Here is a 15423-nt window from a genome sequence, read left to right as displayed (position 1 = left end):
GACGTTTAATTTTAATGCACATTAGTCAGCGGAGGGGTGGGTGGTTGGTTAGTCGGTTGCTTCCCTTTTCTGGTGGTAGTCTGCTTGGTTGCTTATCCAAGTTGCTCCCTTGCCTGCAGTGCTGATACCGTTTGGAGCGTTGGAGAGAGCGTAGAACGGCACAACATCAGCATTGTGTGTATTTCGTCTCCGAACTCCAAACCCCCTGGGAACGAGAATGGAGATTATTGCTTTAATCATCATCTCCAACGAGACAGGGAATTGTCGGTCCAAAAAAGGGATAAACTCTCTTTACATTTGAAGCGAGGAGGGAGTGTGCATTCATCTGTGCACGAGTCTTCCCTGTGTGCAATGGAGCTGAAGCAAACACGAAGGAAGCTGGAGTGAGGTTGCACACCACGACTTTTTGATACGAACTTTGATGTGTCTTTTGTGGGGATGGATTTTTTTGGGCTTTGTTTCGTCGTTGTTACTCGTCCCCCCCAACCTATGCCTATGGGGTGTTGATTTTATGCCAGAGCAGAGCCAGAGTATGTAAATGACTTTTAGGAATGATGAATACCCCAACCACTTGATTGTTTTTTTCATTGTGTGGAGGTTGGAACAGTAACAATGATACAGTTCTTTCCGGGCTTTCTTCGCTTAAGTTACCCCAACTCTACGCGCGTAAGGCGATACAATTTGTTTGACGATTCAACGACTTGTGATTTGAAACTGGCGAGTAGAATGGAAGCATAATTTCGTCGTGTGACACGTGACGGGTCGGTATTTATCGCACGACGAATTGTCCAGCAAAGGGGATCTGGAGCAGAGATGGTATTTAATTAAGTTGACTCGGGTTATTTCCCCGGACAACCAGGGACGCTACTCGAGCTCCAACGATACGGAAGTTAAATTATGTTCTAAAGCTTGCATGCACCAACAACTAGGTTAGCTTGTTCCAATTTAATTCCTATAGGGTTTCCTGCTGCTGCCGCCAATGGAATTACAAAAATGGCAACCCCAAAGTGGCACAATCCGGGCGCAGGTGGGAGGTTAGAGCCCTTGTCCGTTAGACCCAAACGGGTCCGTTTGTCCGTTCGGGTGAAAGCCTGGCTGGTATGGGGGGCCCATGTCCAAAGCTTCTCAAAAGGCCGGCAAGCGACAAAGTTACCGTAATATGTACGTAACCCGTCCATGCGTGTGTATGGCTAGTAGTAGGAGGAGGATTGGTGTAATGCGCCTTCGCCGTATAAGTGCCGCGAGCCGAGAGACAAAAGAAAAATCCGCTCACACTTCTTTTTAATCTAATTGTGTACCATTGATTCGCAGGATGGAATTGACGCGGGGTGTCACAGGGGTGGACCGCCTGTCATTAGGTGTTGAATTTCGCTACCAGCTGGCCAGCCGGCGCGCACTATTGCAATGCATTTACATTTATCCGGATTGCAGAAGTGTTCAGAAATCACAGGTCACGGATCGCGTGACACACATGCGGGCATTGCATAACAACGCACACACCCCCGCGGATCGGATTTGTATTCATCTGGGGAAGCTCATCCGCTTCCATCCACCTTCTTTTCCTTACCGCCTCTATTGTAATTCACGCATCCATCTTGGGATTGTCACTCTCTGGCGGTGTGCCATACTTGATCGTGTTACGATTACTCACGCCAACTAGGTCTCTGCAATCGCTCTATGTGTGTTGAGACATCCCTTTCTACACGCTTGCCTTCACCGGCTTGCCTAATTAGCAGAGTCGTATTTTTTCTTCTCCTGGGTTTGCTGCCTTCGTCCAATCAGCTGACGACCGGGACAAGATCGCCAACAGACACACACCGCACTTACCAACCGGTTCCCGAAGCGGGCGACTTCGCGGAATATTTCCTGCTCGTAGACACCTTTCCACAGCTTCTCCATTCATGCGCGGATGAATCATCCACGTCCGCGCGGCGTCGTCTGTGAATGATGTTTGCCCGCGAATTGACGTCACAGCTGAACAACCGAGTGCACTGTTTTCATTCATCATGAACACCACAGAGTTGTTGTGCATTCCGGGCCGGGCGTCCTTCTCGTGTACGACGGCGCCTACTTTTTTTCTTTTTTGCACCACTCCGCTATTTATCCAGATGCCAGTGGCTACTTAGCCGAATTCCGACAAGCGGGCGGCTGTTCCGCTGTAAATGCTTTGCTGTACAGCGGTACGCTTGCAGCGCCCTCTGCAGCAACATTCGCTATGTGCATTGTGCCGCGCGTGCATGCCCTAACCTCGAACTTGCGCTTGTGTGAACTGTCAAACCGGGACAAGTTTGCCGACATTTAATATCGATTCACCCCCGAACACACTATTGGGGGGGGGCCTTCCTTCGTTCTGCATCTGTCTGCTGCTGCACCACTCACGCACACACAAGTGAAGAAATGCTGGAAAAGCAGGAATTTGACGGGTGAGAGAGACGGAGCGAAGGAAACGCAACGCTCTTTCGTGGCGTGCATTTTCGGGGCGCATGCGTTCACGTGCCTGTCTGTTTCCGCGAGCAGTCGCGCGAACAGACACGCAAACACACGAACACATACTGGACGAACGGCACGGACCAAGCACTGAAAAACAACAAGCACAGAAGCACTCGCAAAAAAACCGTCCATTCGGTGAAACATCACACCGGGAAGGGACCCGGGACCGCAAATAATAAAACCGTTTTCGTTAAAGCAAAACGCACCTCCTTCTCGTGCCTGTAGTTTGTTGTGTATACGTTTTTACGCTGCTGAAAAAAGTTAGTTGTTTGCCACACAAACATTGCTTGCGCACAATTTCGCAGTCGCAAGGAGAAAAGTCATTTCCAACATGAGCGATGGTACAGTCACGGCACGGCAGCGATTAGTCACTGGTCGCTAGAATTGTGCGCTGTTTTGCCGTGTGTCGGTCGGTTTGCAGTTCTTGGTTGCCGTACCCGAGAGAACATTGCTGATGGCCGCAAACAAATCCCAACCTTCATCTGGCAGAGCTGCCCAGTTGTGTTTAGCGTAAAACGTGCGGGGTGAGTTAAGACACCATAATAAAATGCGAGGCGTGGCGATGTGTGTTACCTGCTAATTGGCTAATTGGGGCCAGTAAGAATAATAAAAAAACGGGCCCACATCCAAAGAAATGCAAATAGACACAAGTAGCGACTACACTAGACGCCGCTCACCTCTCTGTTGGTGCTGATCGGGTAGTGTTTTAGTACCGGGGGGCCCGATGGTGCGAAATGCTAATTCCGCGAACAGAAGTGATTCAAAAGGTGCCATTAAACTACCCACCCACGTACCCCGGACAAATCTTGGGGAGGGGGAGAGCAGGAGCCGTAAAATTGCTGTGTACGCGTTATAGTGCTGTGTGGTGCAACATTTTAGCGAAAATGGAAAACGGAACGACTCTGCGGTATCATCCCACACATCCGTGGGCCTCCTTCCCCCTTCCGTTGATTGCATTGTGCTCTGGTTGCTGCGTGGACCCAGAATTCCAAGGAAGTTTATTTTCGTATCCCCCCCTCTCCGTAAGATTGATTGTTTTTTCAGCCACTCTGGCAAGATTCCGGTTTCTCTGTTCCTCCAGCGTGTGTGTGAGTGTGTGTATTGCAATTGCGGTATGATGCAATGGATTCTGCGGTTGAAGAATTCCCGTAGTAAAACGCGAATACACGGCTATGCGCAAGTGTGAATGTTTGTGTGTGTGTGTGTGTGTGTGGGTTTGTAAGTTTATTTATCGGGGAAAATTTCTCAATGAATTTTGACCCGTCCAGTGTGGTGTGGATCCGTCGGGGATCGATCGCCTTTTGCCGAGACGAACCTCCCCACGGTAAAGCCTGTGAGTAATAACGGGAATTCTGAGAAGCAGACCGTAAGATATTCGCGGCGACCGCGGAATACTGTGGAACAAGTATTCCCATAAAAACAAACAAACGTGTCGAGCGGTGGTCTTGCATGGTGCTGCTGCTGCTGCTACTGTTACTGGGTGTTTGTTGAAGCGCATCTGTAGTAGCAGCGGCATTGGAATTCAACCCTAGCCATGTGTGGGACACGCACTGGGGGGAAGTCTTCGGGAAAATGTGTTTTCATTTCTCCGTATTTCTGGTTAGAGTTTCTAGTGCTGGTGACTAATGGCACTGGGTGCCGTGAACAGTGCGTGCCGCGCGACCCCCAGATCTTTGAACCCGTTGGGAGTTGGAAGATAGTGTGTGCGCTCTAGTAGGCGTTGGATTATAGCAAATGGGGAGGGAATTTGTGTGTTCTGACGGACGAGGACAGCGGTGCGTGTTCTAATTTGGCGTCTAGTGAGAAACCCTGCATCAGTAACACAAGTGAGAGATTATCGTAAGTAGGCTAAAAAAGACGTCGACAAGGGAGATGAAATATCCTGAGCTAAATCGAGATATTTTGACAACGAAACCCCTGGCGAATGAACTGTGCAGACGGACACAATCGGGTCTGATTCTCTCTCTGGTCAGTTGGTGGTCGTGGGCTGGTCGTGTTTGTTTTACCGAAGCTTCATACATTTGCCACAGTGCCGCGGAGTTCAGTGAACGAATCGGTCACGCTTGTGAACACGGAAGTGGTTCATCATTAAAAAAGCGCCCGATAGAACGCCAGCGTGCCATTGCCACCTCTCCCATCAGCAGCTGTGTACGCCTACCATCGTGGGTTGTGCGCTTGAACATTTTGATAAGTGAAGAAGTCATGGGGAATGACCAGCCGGAATTCATATGAACCGTGAGGCAGAACTGTTCCAGCGCGCGCGCTAATCTTAGCAGCATCTACCACTATCTCTCTCTCTCCTGTCGATTAAAAACGCAACCGAGTGGAACTGACTTCAATTTTTGCTCTCCTCTTCTCCCCTCTTTTTGCAGAGTTTTGATATCAGCGGCACACCGGGAACCACCGTCAACCCAGCAGCAGCGACAGTAACAACGGCAGCTCGTCTGCGACCGAAAAGTAACACATCTGCCGAACGGACCGATTCGTACCGCTTCTCGATGGCGAACCTGGAGGAGACGCAGGAGGCCGAGCTGGATGCCATCCTGGGCGAGCTGAGCATACTGGAGGAGCGGGGCGATCTGCGGCACGGTCGCAGCCACAGTCGCACCAACTCCACGATATCGGCCGCCACCAATACGACGCTGTCGTCCGAGAGCGGCTGCAGCAGTGTCGCGGCCGATACGGTCTGCAGCGGCGGTAGCATTGCCAGCGGTATGGGTGGAGGCGTCGGCGGTGGCAGCATCAGCCTGCACCGGGAACCGCGCACGGACAGTCCGGATAATGATTCCGCCTTCAGCGACACGGTGTCGCTGATGTCGAGCGAATCGTCCGCCTCCAGCAGTGTAAGCCACTCGCATCTGAAGCACCTACAGGCGGCGGCAGCGGCGGCGGCATCCGGTGGTATGGTTGCCAACAGTATACCCACAGCATTATCGGGACAAACGATCGGCACCAACAACAACAACAACCAGCCAGATGGTGGCAAGCAGGCCAAAATTCACCTCGCCCTACAAAAGCTAGAGCAGGCGTCGGTAAGGCGGTTGTTCGTGAAGGCGTTCACCGCCGACGGCGCATCCAAGTCACTGCTGGTGGACGAAACGATGAGCTGCGGGCACGTGACGCGCCTGCTGGCGGACAAAAACCACGTGCAGATGGAACCGACCTGGGCCATCGTGGAGCATCTGCCCGAGCACCAGATGGAGCGGCTGTTCGAGGACCACGAGATGCTGGTCGACAACCTGATGTTGTGGAATCGCGACTCCAAGAATCGTGTCCTCTTCCTGCAGCGGCCGGACAAGGTGGCCCTGTTCAAGACGCCGGAAGCGTTTCTGCCCGGCACCCAGATGGCGCCCGGAAGCGAACACGACGAGCATACGAGGTAAGGAACAGCTCAATGAGGCTTCTCTCGAAGCAGTAGAGCCGAGTCTAATGTTTGTTGTTTTATTTCTCTCCTCTTCACCAACAGGACCATGCTGCTGGATGAGTTTTTCAACAGCGGGAGCCAAATTGCCCTCGAGGGGCCACTGTACATGAAGAACGACGCCAAGAAGGGCTGGAAAAAGTATCACTTCGTGCTGCGCGCGTCCGGGCTGCACTACTATCCGAAGGAAAAGACACGCTCGGCCAAAGATCTGCTCTGTCTGGCACTGTTTGCCGGGCACGAGGTGTACCGGGGGCTGGGCTGGAAGAAGAAGCACAAAGCGCCGTCGGACTACACGTTCGCGCTGCGCTGCCCGAAGCTGCCGGCCGGTGTGAAGGGCATACGGTCGGTGAAGATGCTGTGCGCGGAAGATGCGTCGACGATGGAAAACTGGATCACTGCCATACGCGTGATGAAGGTTAGTTTATAGTGCAACGTCTATTTTAACGACTATTTTAACGTCTCGCTTTTTTTTTTCTTTGCTCCCATTCCACTCTCCTCGCGTGCAGTATGGCAAGAAGCTGCTCGACAACCACCGGACGCTGCTGGACGATTTGGCCCGGGACGAGCTGGACAAGCTCAGCTCGGCCAGAAGCAGCTCCATCGGAAGCATCGTCTCGTCCGTGCCCTCGCAGTGCAGCACGGGCAGCAGCAACAGCAGCGGCAGTGGCAGCAACCATCTACTAGTTCCTCTCAGCGCCACCAACGGCAGCAACGCCAACAACTGCACTGCCAACGGTAACGGGCGGCTATCGCGAGCGTCCTCCTCCAGCTCGAGCGGCTGCCTGTCGGACGAGAACAACGGGTTCGATTCCGAGTTCCCGACCGGCACGATCAAGCGCAAACCCTCGATGAAACCAAATCTGCCCCTCACCTCGATGACGCGCCAGCTGAAGGAGGTCGGCGAGACGACGCGGCTAAAAGATTCGCCCGGCTCGGTGGGCTCGGGATCGATCGGCGAGGGCGGCACGCTGACCCGGCGCCACAGCCGGCGAAGAAGCGAGGAGAGCACGGGCAGCGGTACGCTTAAGCGCCGCCCCATGCCGACGCAAAACCGCGGCTCAATCGAAAGCATGAGCTCGTCCGCCTCAACGCCAACGCCGGTTGGCAGTGTGCTGAACACGCCGGTCAACTTTGAACCGCCGCCGGTGACAATCCTGAGCCCCTCGGGGGGCCACCCAACAGTCGTGACACCGAACGGGGGCAATGGTGGTGGTAACGTCCCCGGCACGACGACGACGATCATTGAACCGGTACCGTCCTGCATGACTGACTCGACGTTTTCGCTGCCGCCACCGCCGCCCCCGCCCGCCGCGGACGATCCGATGGGAGCGAATTTTTCCGGCTCTACCCTGTCGCTCGATTCGCTGCCACCACCGCCACCCCCGAACGAGCTCGACAACTCATTCAGTGGATCTCAACTGTCGCTCGCGTCCGTGCAATTGCCGCCGCCTCCACCACCGTCCGCGGCCGTTGGTGGTGCAACAGCGGCACCAGCAGCCTCCCCCTCCATGCCAACCGCAGTGCAGCCTTCCCCGGCCGCCAGGGCTGACAGCCAGCAGGAAAAGCGGCCGGCAGTGAATGTGATGCCCTCCGTCGCACAGTCCATTATGAAGCTGAACAGCCACAGCCACACGCTACCGAACCCGGCACCGGCCGCCGCCATCCTGAAGAAGGAACCGATCTACTCGAAGACGCTGAAACCATCCGCCCTGAAGGCACCGCCGTACAAGGCCCCGCCACCGTACAACGGGGGCGAGGGTGGGTCGGCTTCGGGCGCCGAGGTGGCGACACCACCGCCAGCCCCCGCGAAGAGCGTCTCCTTTGCCGAATCGCCCGTGCTGCTGCGGCGCAAGGTGTGCTTCGAGGACGAGGTGGTAATGCAGGAGGTGCCACCGTCGCCGAGGCGCATCTGCGCCTCGTACAGTGTCGGTCCGCCCGCTCCGCCGCCCCGTGCCGAGGCGACGCGCCTCTCCACCACGTACACGTCGCCGAAGCGGCTGAGCGAATCGAGCGCCAATCCGCCGCGCGACTTCCTGAAAGATCTCCAGCGCGTCATGAACAAGAAGTGGCAGGTGGCGCAAAAGTGCAAGCTCGAACCGGCCACGACCCCGCACGAGGTGCTTGGGTTCCGCGACATCCACGGCGGTGGCGGTGGCAGTGAGCTGTACTCGTCCGCCACGCCCTACTACCGCGAGACGGCCAACGTGAGCAACTGGGTGCAGGAGCACTACGGTGCGGCACCGGACGGGCTGTACGAGAACCTGGGCAGCAACATGGGCATGGAACCGAACTACCCGATCGTGGCAGCGAACGTGTCAGCAGTACCAGCGCACCCGCACCTTCCCCCGGCCGCTGGTGGACCCACGTTGCAGGGAGGCGGTGGTGGTGGTAGCATAAAGAAGCGGCCACCTCCACCACCACCAAAGCGCAGCGAAAAGACGCAGCTGACCACCACCGCTGGACAGCCGGGGCCTGCCCTGTCGCAACAGCCCCTGCCAGCCCATCTTCATCACCATCAACAGCTGCTCGCCCATCAATACCTGCAGCAGCAGCACCAGCAGCACCAACAGCAGCAGCAACATCAGCCGCCCCATCAGCAACGGGTCTGAACCCTGCTGTGCCTGTATTGGCCACAATGCAGGAAGGAAGATACCACTACTACTACTAATACTACCACCACTACTACTACCACTACTACTGCTACTACTACTACTAAAACGGATACGTACTAGCTTCGGGTGTGATAGATGACGGCAGGCGCGCGCCTAAGATGTGCGGATGTTGATGTAAGACTGGCCCTCCCCTGCGTGTGTGATTGCCAAGGCATCGAAAACGCGGGTGGTTGCGAAATCCGTGCGAACTGAAAGTCTGCTTTAGGGAAAAGAAATGGAAGTTTTCTTTCGCTTTTCTGTTTAGTCTATCACTAACTACAAGCCACTAAGATTAGCAAGATCTGCATGACGTGTAGTGCACGGCAGGTGCAGCGAATCGGGCAACTCGGAGGAAGGAAGCTCGGAATCGATCAATCATTATTGTGATTAGCAGTAGCAAAGGCAACGTTTGTAACTGAAGCAAAGCGAATGAAAGTGTCGTATAAGGATAATTTATTGAAATTTTTTAAACAGTTTTGCCCACTCCAATGAGCGAGCGTGGTAGAACGGGAATAACTTTAAATACGATCTGCGCCAGAACGATCGAAGAGAATCGAATGCTTATATGTGTAAAATAGTTCATTATATTTGCGGACACTAGTGTGTTTTAAGGCTCTTGATCCGGAAACGTGTGCTACGGAGGAAAAGGGTTAACCGTGGGCGCTTGTTTCCGGATTTGTGTACAGTTTATTGAGCCGAGAGGGAGAACTACTAGGGATGGCGGGAGCGAGAATTAATTTAGAAACGGATCACGAATGAAACGAGCGAGTTTTTCGATGATTGTTGTTGTTAAGCGATATAAAATATCCGGCTCCTGCAGAACCAATAATATGCAAATTGGGAGGAAGATCGAGTCGAGGATCACCTTCTTGAGGGTCATGGGGTGTGAGGGTTGTTGTTAGACTGAGAGAGTGAGAGAGCGGAAGCTGCTGGATGCGTCTAGCTAGGCATCCTAAACTAAAAGGCACTGAAGCCACGTTGGAACGCAAAGGAAGTAAAAAACGGAGCATGTTCTAACTATAAACCAAATCTGTGGGAAGAACCTAACACCCGGGAGGCGTAACGTTCTGTACAGTTTTTTTACCGGTTTGCTTGTAGCGGCGGAGCGAGCAGAAAGGCAGACAAGAATTTAGGGATGATTAAAACCCGCGATGCGATCGGATGAGGTTTTGCGTGTGCGAACGATGTAATAACAGCAAGTGCCATGGGCTAAGTGTAGTTTTTTTTGCTAAGGAAGACGCATACTAATATTACCACTAGTGTCGTAATAAACCCTCGTAGAAACCCTTCGTATTTCGTGTACGCCAACTATACAAACTACTACTCTGTGCTTTTTCGTCGTTTTTCTTTGTTTGTTTGTTTGTTTCGGATGGTGTAGAGGCGTGCTCTTGCGCGCTCGTCCGCTAGGGTAGTGTTAGATGTTACGTTACGACGAACGCAAACGAACCAATGCTTTTTGCTTGAAAAAAAAACCATGTTGTTTCTCCTGTGCCGGTTGCAAACGTTAGATTGTCAACAGACAACCGCGTGTAGTAGAGGTAGAGATCGCTTTGAATTGATCGGCTTTTATTTAATCGTGTTTTTCGTCATTGAATGGTGTTACTATTAAGCGTTTCCGGAAGCAGCAGATGATGCAGAGGCGGCGAACGGCGTTTTCCGCTGTCCTACGTGTTAGGACACGACTTTTGGGAACTAAGGCATCGATTTATGACAATTTTACTGACAAGGGCAGGTCCGCAAAATACGCATTGCGGAACGAATCATTATTACGATAAGAAACTATAATGCATAATAAAAGCACAGAAAACAAAATACACACATACAAAACGAAACGGCAGCATAAACGGACTACGAATTATTGATTGCAAACACCATCACAGTTTTGTGCGGGAGGCGCGTACAATAATTTTACAAACGGTGAATTTTACCCGCTGATGACGGATATTGGGCGCACCCCTTGTGGGGAGTGATTTTGATGGCGCGGAGAAACAGAATTCCGCCCCAGGAGAGTGAGTGTTTTTTGCGAGGGGGTAGGGGTCGGTTCTGGAGGTACGATCGTTTGTTTCTTTTTTCGATAACACATTTTACACTGTCCCACACTTATATATTGGACGATAAAATACGGATACAGTAGCAACAATATTAAATCGTATAGCAAAGGTAACATTTGCGAACGGACGGGCGAGCGGGGCGACAGAGAAATGGGAAGAGTATAATATATTATTAGGAACAAAATAAATAAAAAACACTGGTGCTTTCAAAATTACCGTAAATTGTAGTGATCGGGAAAGACAGAAAGAAGGGAAGGGCTATTCCTTTCGTACACGTATTTATGGCTTGTTTGGTGTCGAGCGGAAAGCAACCAACTTCCGAAGGAATAGTTTAAGTTCGCATAATTATCACACAAACAATAACAATAACGATTTGCCAAATACAATAACTATCCTCAGACGATCACACTCTCTCCCTGTAGTAAGATCACACATTTGCACGCGCAAATGCACGAATCAAATAACGTAACGAAACTTCCGTCTTCGCGTTTAGCTATCGAAATCAATCATCTCTAATCAGACCTTCTGAGTAATGTCAAATAGTAGTCGGGTTTGGAGATCATAAAATAGAACTATCTAACTACACCCCACCCTTAGCCACAAGCTGCTTTTGATCAACGCTTCTTTTTGTGAGATTGTCGACGAACCACGAGTTACACACTTTGTATACAGACTAACTTATAAATATTCTAAAACAGCTTAACACAAACCGTCAACAAACGGTTTGGGAACAGAGTGGAGGTGTCGATCTTACTATAATACTATTAGCGAATCACACATCCATTTTCTCGGACTGCTTTCATTGGCCGTTGGTGTCTCGTTGGGAGATTTGATGAGAAAGCAGAGAGCAGATTGTCTGGTGTTAGCTTGCTCTAGTGAAACGCTGTCGTAACACGAACCAAACCTCCATATACAGGAACAAGCCAATAGGAAATAGTAGAGCTATTTAGTTAGTGTGCGCAGAGTGAAAGCCGAAACAGCCAACGCTGTCGGCAAAACGGAACCGTCTGTAACAATTGTAAGGTTTTACTTTGATCGTACGCGGGAAGATCGCCTATTTGCAGAGAGACACAGAGAGAGATAGAGTGAGAGGAATGGTAGCGAAATGTAGCTTAGTGGTGAAAGACGATAGCGAAGAACGAAGTGACTGATCGATAGAGGATACTTATACACATACTTAGCTTGAATGTTCCTGCGCAAACAAAGCACACCTCCATTTATACCTACCGGCTTTTCGCTCTCTGAAACGATGGAAACAAATAGTAAACTACACATAAAGTAAAAACTCAATCTGTGCATGCCTTTCTGTGGATTGTTTTGCGACGAAGACGTTTGAAATCGTGTTTTGAGCCTATAATACTGTGCGTGGATATGTTTGCACGGGGTGAGTGTGTGCGTTTGTACAGGTGAAATAGTGTGGGGGGGGGGGGGAGCGGTGGTTTATCCGAACGAGTGATACGAGAACAGGATGATGATGACGATGATGATGAGGCAGAGGAAAACCGTAGGTACGTTTTAAGGGACTGACTAATGTGCAGAGACATAAAAATAACGGAAACACAAAGCTTCCATAGCTTGATGACAAGTAACGTATGTAAAGAAACAAAAACTAAGAATAAAGATGCTGCCATTATAAAAATCAAAAGATGGGTTTAAAATGTTATTTATGATTAGGAGAATTGCAGGCGAAGAACCAGGCAGTGATGACATTCTTTTGTGAGAATTTTTATCTGAAATGAGAAGTGAAGTTTCACGTATCCTTGTTTTAGTTTCGATATTGAGTTTATTATTGCGGCCCGCGACAGGCTTTGCGGGTTCACTAGTGACCCGCCGAACAAATAGAGTTTGACATCTCTGCTTTAGAACAACGCGCGGAAGGCGATCGTGATCGTCGTTTGAGCAGCATATGTTTGGCCCCCACCCCTCAATGGGGTTGCAAATGGCTCCCCACTCGAATGGACCCGGGTTGTGATTTTCTAACATCATTCTAACCAGTCAGGATGGCCGAGCGGTCTAAGGCGCTACGTTCAGGTCGTAGTCTACTCTGTAGGCGTGGGTTCGAATCCCACTTCTGACATTCGAATGCTTTTTGTTTGTTTATCTTGTTTAATAGTTGCTGGGTTCGTTTATGATTGCGATTAATGACACGTATTCTTCTCATAGGAATTATTAACATAAACACATTTGAGCAGCTTAGTAAGGTAAGTGAAAGGTAAGAGTGACGAAAACACAAGAAAAATTCTGCACATTGAAGGAAAAGAATGAAACAGTTTAAATATTATTACGGTATGCTTATGCAAGATTCAATGCTTTTTTAAATGTACGAAGAAAAGTGGTGAAAATATTTATTTATATTTTTTCGTTGTGTGTTTTTTAAATTGCTTCTTATTGTTCTTTAGTTCTATATAACTCTTCTTCAACTGAATATTTACAAAAGTGCTATAAATACAATTTGGTGTGCGATTTCTGAGAATTTGAGTAACAATAGACAAGTCAGGATGGCCGAGCGGTCTAAGGCGCTACGTTCAGGTCGTAGTCTACTCTGTAGGCGTGGGTTCGAATCCCACTTCTGACAAAAGATGTTCTTTTTTATGCTACGTAATTTCAAAAAATATTATTTTGATTATTTTTATCAATCTGTATCAACATATAGAATACATTGAGCTGTAAATGCTGAGGTTGTTAAGCATTCACGTCAACAATTAAAGAACCTTTCAAATAACTTGTGTTTGGAATTGTGATGTTATTATTGTATTGTTAATCTATTTAAAATTCTATAAATATCATTTGCTGTGCGATTCATGGAAAGTTACGAAACAATAGACAAGTCAGGATGGCCGAGCGGTCTAAGGCGCTACGTTCAGGTCGTAGTCTACTCTGTAGGCGTGGGTTCGAATCCCACTTCTGACAACAGACTATTTTTTTATCAGTTATCGGATGTAATGTCATATATACATTTATTTTGACGATTATATGTATGGGAAAATTCATGGAGTTGTAAATATTATGGCGTAGTTATTCATTTCAAGAGCTTGAAAGCATGTAAACAGAATTGTTAATGTAATTGTGTAGTGTTACTTGAATGTTGGGTTTATATTGATAAAAATTCTATTTATAACATTTGGTGTCCCGTTCCGCAGAATTTGAAAAACAATAGACATGTCAGGATGGCCGAGCGGTCTAAGGCGCTACGTTCAGGTCGTAGTCTACTCTGTAGGCGTGGGTTCGAATCCCACTTCTGACAATCGATATATTTTTATTCGTACTCACATTCAGGTTTACCACTACTAACATTTACGTCAATAGAGAGTATTTAAAGAATTTACTTTCACTCTATTGTAATAATTGTGTTAATACGATAACATTAAGTTGATATTTAAATAAAAACCATATTCTTTACAATGTGCTCCAAAAACATACGTCATTTTTTATAATGACCTGATTCCGATTCAAACTCCTTAAACCAATGGCTCGAAGCCGCTAATGCTTTCATGCACCTACCGGAATCGTTCCTGCTGGACCACCGTGTGCATTACGTGTCGATTCGAAGAGCTTTGGATCGGTTACGGATGGCTCCGACCTAGTAGGTCCAGGTCAACCTGCACATCACTACAGTACTGTATACCCATTAGGCTTCACTTTTTGATTTGAAATTCCACGAACCACCTGGAGCAAGCGGGAACTCTTGCGGTAGAAGCTTCCAGATGCCGCACTATCGAATAAAGAAGTGTTTCGGGAATCGACATAATGGTATGCTAGATTGGAAAAAGGAGTAACGGAAGAGTTGCAATTTGTTTCGAAGCTTATTTTATCAGTAAACGATTGTTAGCCGAAGAAACAGGCCGCATATTCGACCGAGGCTAGTCATCTCTAGTTAGTGGATAGTATTGTTAATGTATCGAATTCAATGTGTTTTAACTTCAGTTAGATGTTTATTATTTGACTGTAAAGGCTTCAATTGGGTCAATCGGCAACTGAAAACCATATTTTGTAGAATTTTTTTTAACAAATACAAAGCTAAATCTACAAATAGATTTGAACTGGCTGGGATTAAAATATTAGAGAATTAGACATCTTTTGCTTCTGGGACCTCGTGTGCTAACTAGTACGGTATTGTTCTTGGAGGAATTAACAAGTCAGGATGGCCGAGCGGTCTAAGGCGCTACGTTCAGGTCGTAGTCTACTCTGTAGGCGTGGGTTCGAATCCCACTTCTGACAATCGAGTTTTTTGTTGCTACTCACATTCAGGTGTCTACTACTAACATTTACGTCAATTGATAGGAGAGTATATAAAGAATTTACTTTCATTACATGCACTTCCATACGAGACGATGAAAGCAATATTCGATTTTTGTGGTCATTGTTGTCATTTTTGATTGCACAAATGTTGTGAAAACAATATAAAACACTTAAGCGTAATATTTGGAAAGTTAAAATACTTCGTCATCTACTGAAATTAACAGTTAAAAAAAAGATCGTTTGTCAGAAGTGGGATTCGAACCCACGCCTACAGAGTAGACTACGACCTGAACGTAGCGCCTTAGACCGCTCGGCCATCCTGACCGTTGAGTGAGGGGGAAAACCAACACAATCAAAAACTGTACGCACGAACATTAGGATGTGATTGAACGCACTTTGGAACCACTAAACAAGGACATGGAGGCTGAGATGCTCGACAGGATGTTGGCTGTCAATTGAAACTATCCAAATCTGACGAAACCCTCTTTGCTGCTTTTAAAAAGGCATTCAATCGGATTATGTATGGCCCATATGTGTTGCACGAAAATGAAGGAGCTGCCTAAATTAC

At 48.8% G+C, this 15423-nt stretch overlaps 1 protein-coding gene and 6 non-coding genes across 8 annotated transcripts in view; 6 read left to right on the top strand and 1 right to left on the bottom strand.

The window, feature by feature from the left end:
• The window catches only part of LOC120898901 (ras-associated and pleckstrin homology domains-containing protein 1), a 51648-nt gene extending 41243 nt beyond the window's left edge, over positions 1-10405 (top strand). For both annotated transcript variants that reach the window (XM_040305397.1, XM_040305398.1), the window contains 3 exons: positions 4863-5869; positions 5957-6329; positions 6421-10405. In XM_040305397.1, the coding sequence (XP_040161331.1) occupies positions 4863-5869; positions 5957-6329; positions 6421-8523 (3483 nt within the window). In that variant the 3' untranslated portion in view covers positions 8524-10405. The remainder of the gene's footprint in view (positions 1-4862; positions 5870-5956; positions 6330-6420) is intronic.
• A 2205-nt stretch (positions 10406-12610) lies between these two features.
• On the top strand, positions 12611-12693 carry Trnal-cag. The gene has a single exon. It is a non-coding gene; the product is annotated as a tRNA-Leu (tRNA).
• Positions 12694-13108: 415 nt separating this feature from the next.
• On the top strand, positions 13109-13191 carry Trnal-cag. The gene has a single exon. It is a non-coding gene; the product is annotated as a tRNA-Leu (tRNA).
• Positions 13192-13443: 252 nt separating this feature from the next.
• Trnal-cag lies at positions 13444-13526 on the top strand. The gene has a single exon. It is a non-coding gene; the product is annotated as a tRNA-Leu (tRNA).
• Positions 13527-13777: 251 nt separating this feature from the next.
• Positions 13778-13860, top strand: Trnal-cag. The gene has a single exon. It is a non-coding gene; the product is annotated as a tRNA-Leu (tRNA).
• Positions 13861-14751: 891 nt separating this feature from the next.
• Trnal-cag lies at positions 14752-14834 on the top strand. Its single transcript has one exon. It is a non-coding gene; the product is annotated as a tRNA-Leu (tRNA).
• Positions 14835-15096: 262 nt separating this feature from the next.
• On the bottom strand, positions 15097-15179 carry Trnal-cag. The gene has a single exon. It is a non-coding gene; the product is annotated as a tRNA-Leu (tRNA).
• Positions 15180-15423: the final 244 nt, after the last annotated feature.

This window comes from Anopheles arabiensis, chromosome 2 (assembly GCF_016920715.1).
Source record: "Anopheles arabiensis isolate DONGOLA chromosome 2, AaraD3, whole genome shotgun sequence".
Taxonomy (NCBI): Eukaryota; Metazoa; Arthropoda; class Insecta; order Diptera; family Culicidae; genus Anopheles; species Anopheles arabiensis.
Note: the sequence above shows the minus strand (reverse complement) of the source record. Positions and strands in the feature narration are given on the sequence as shown.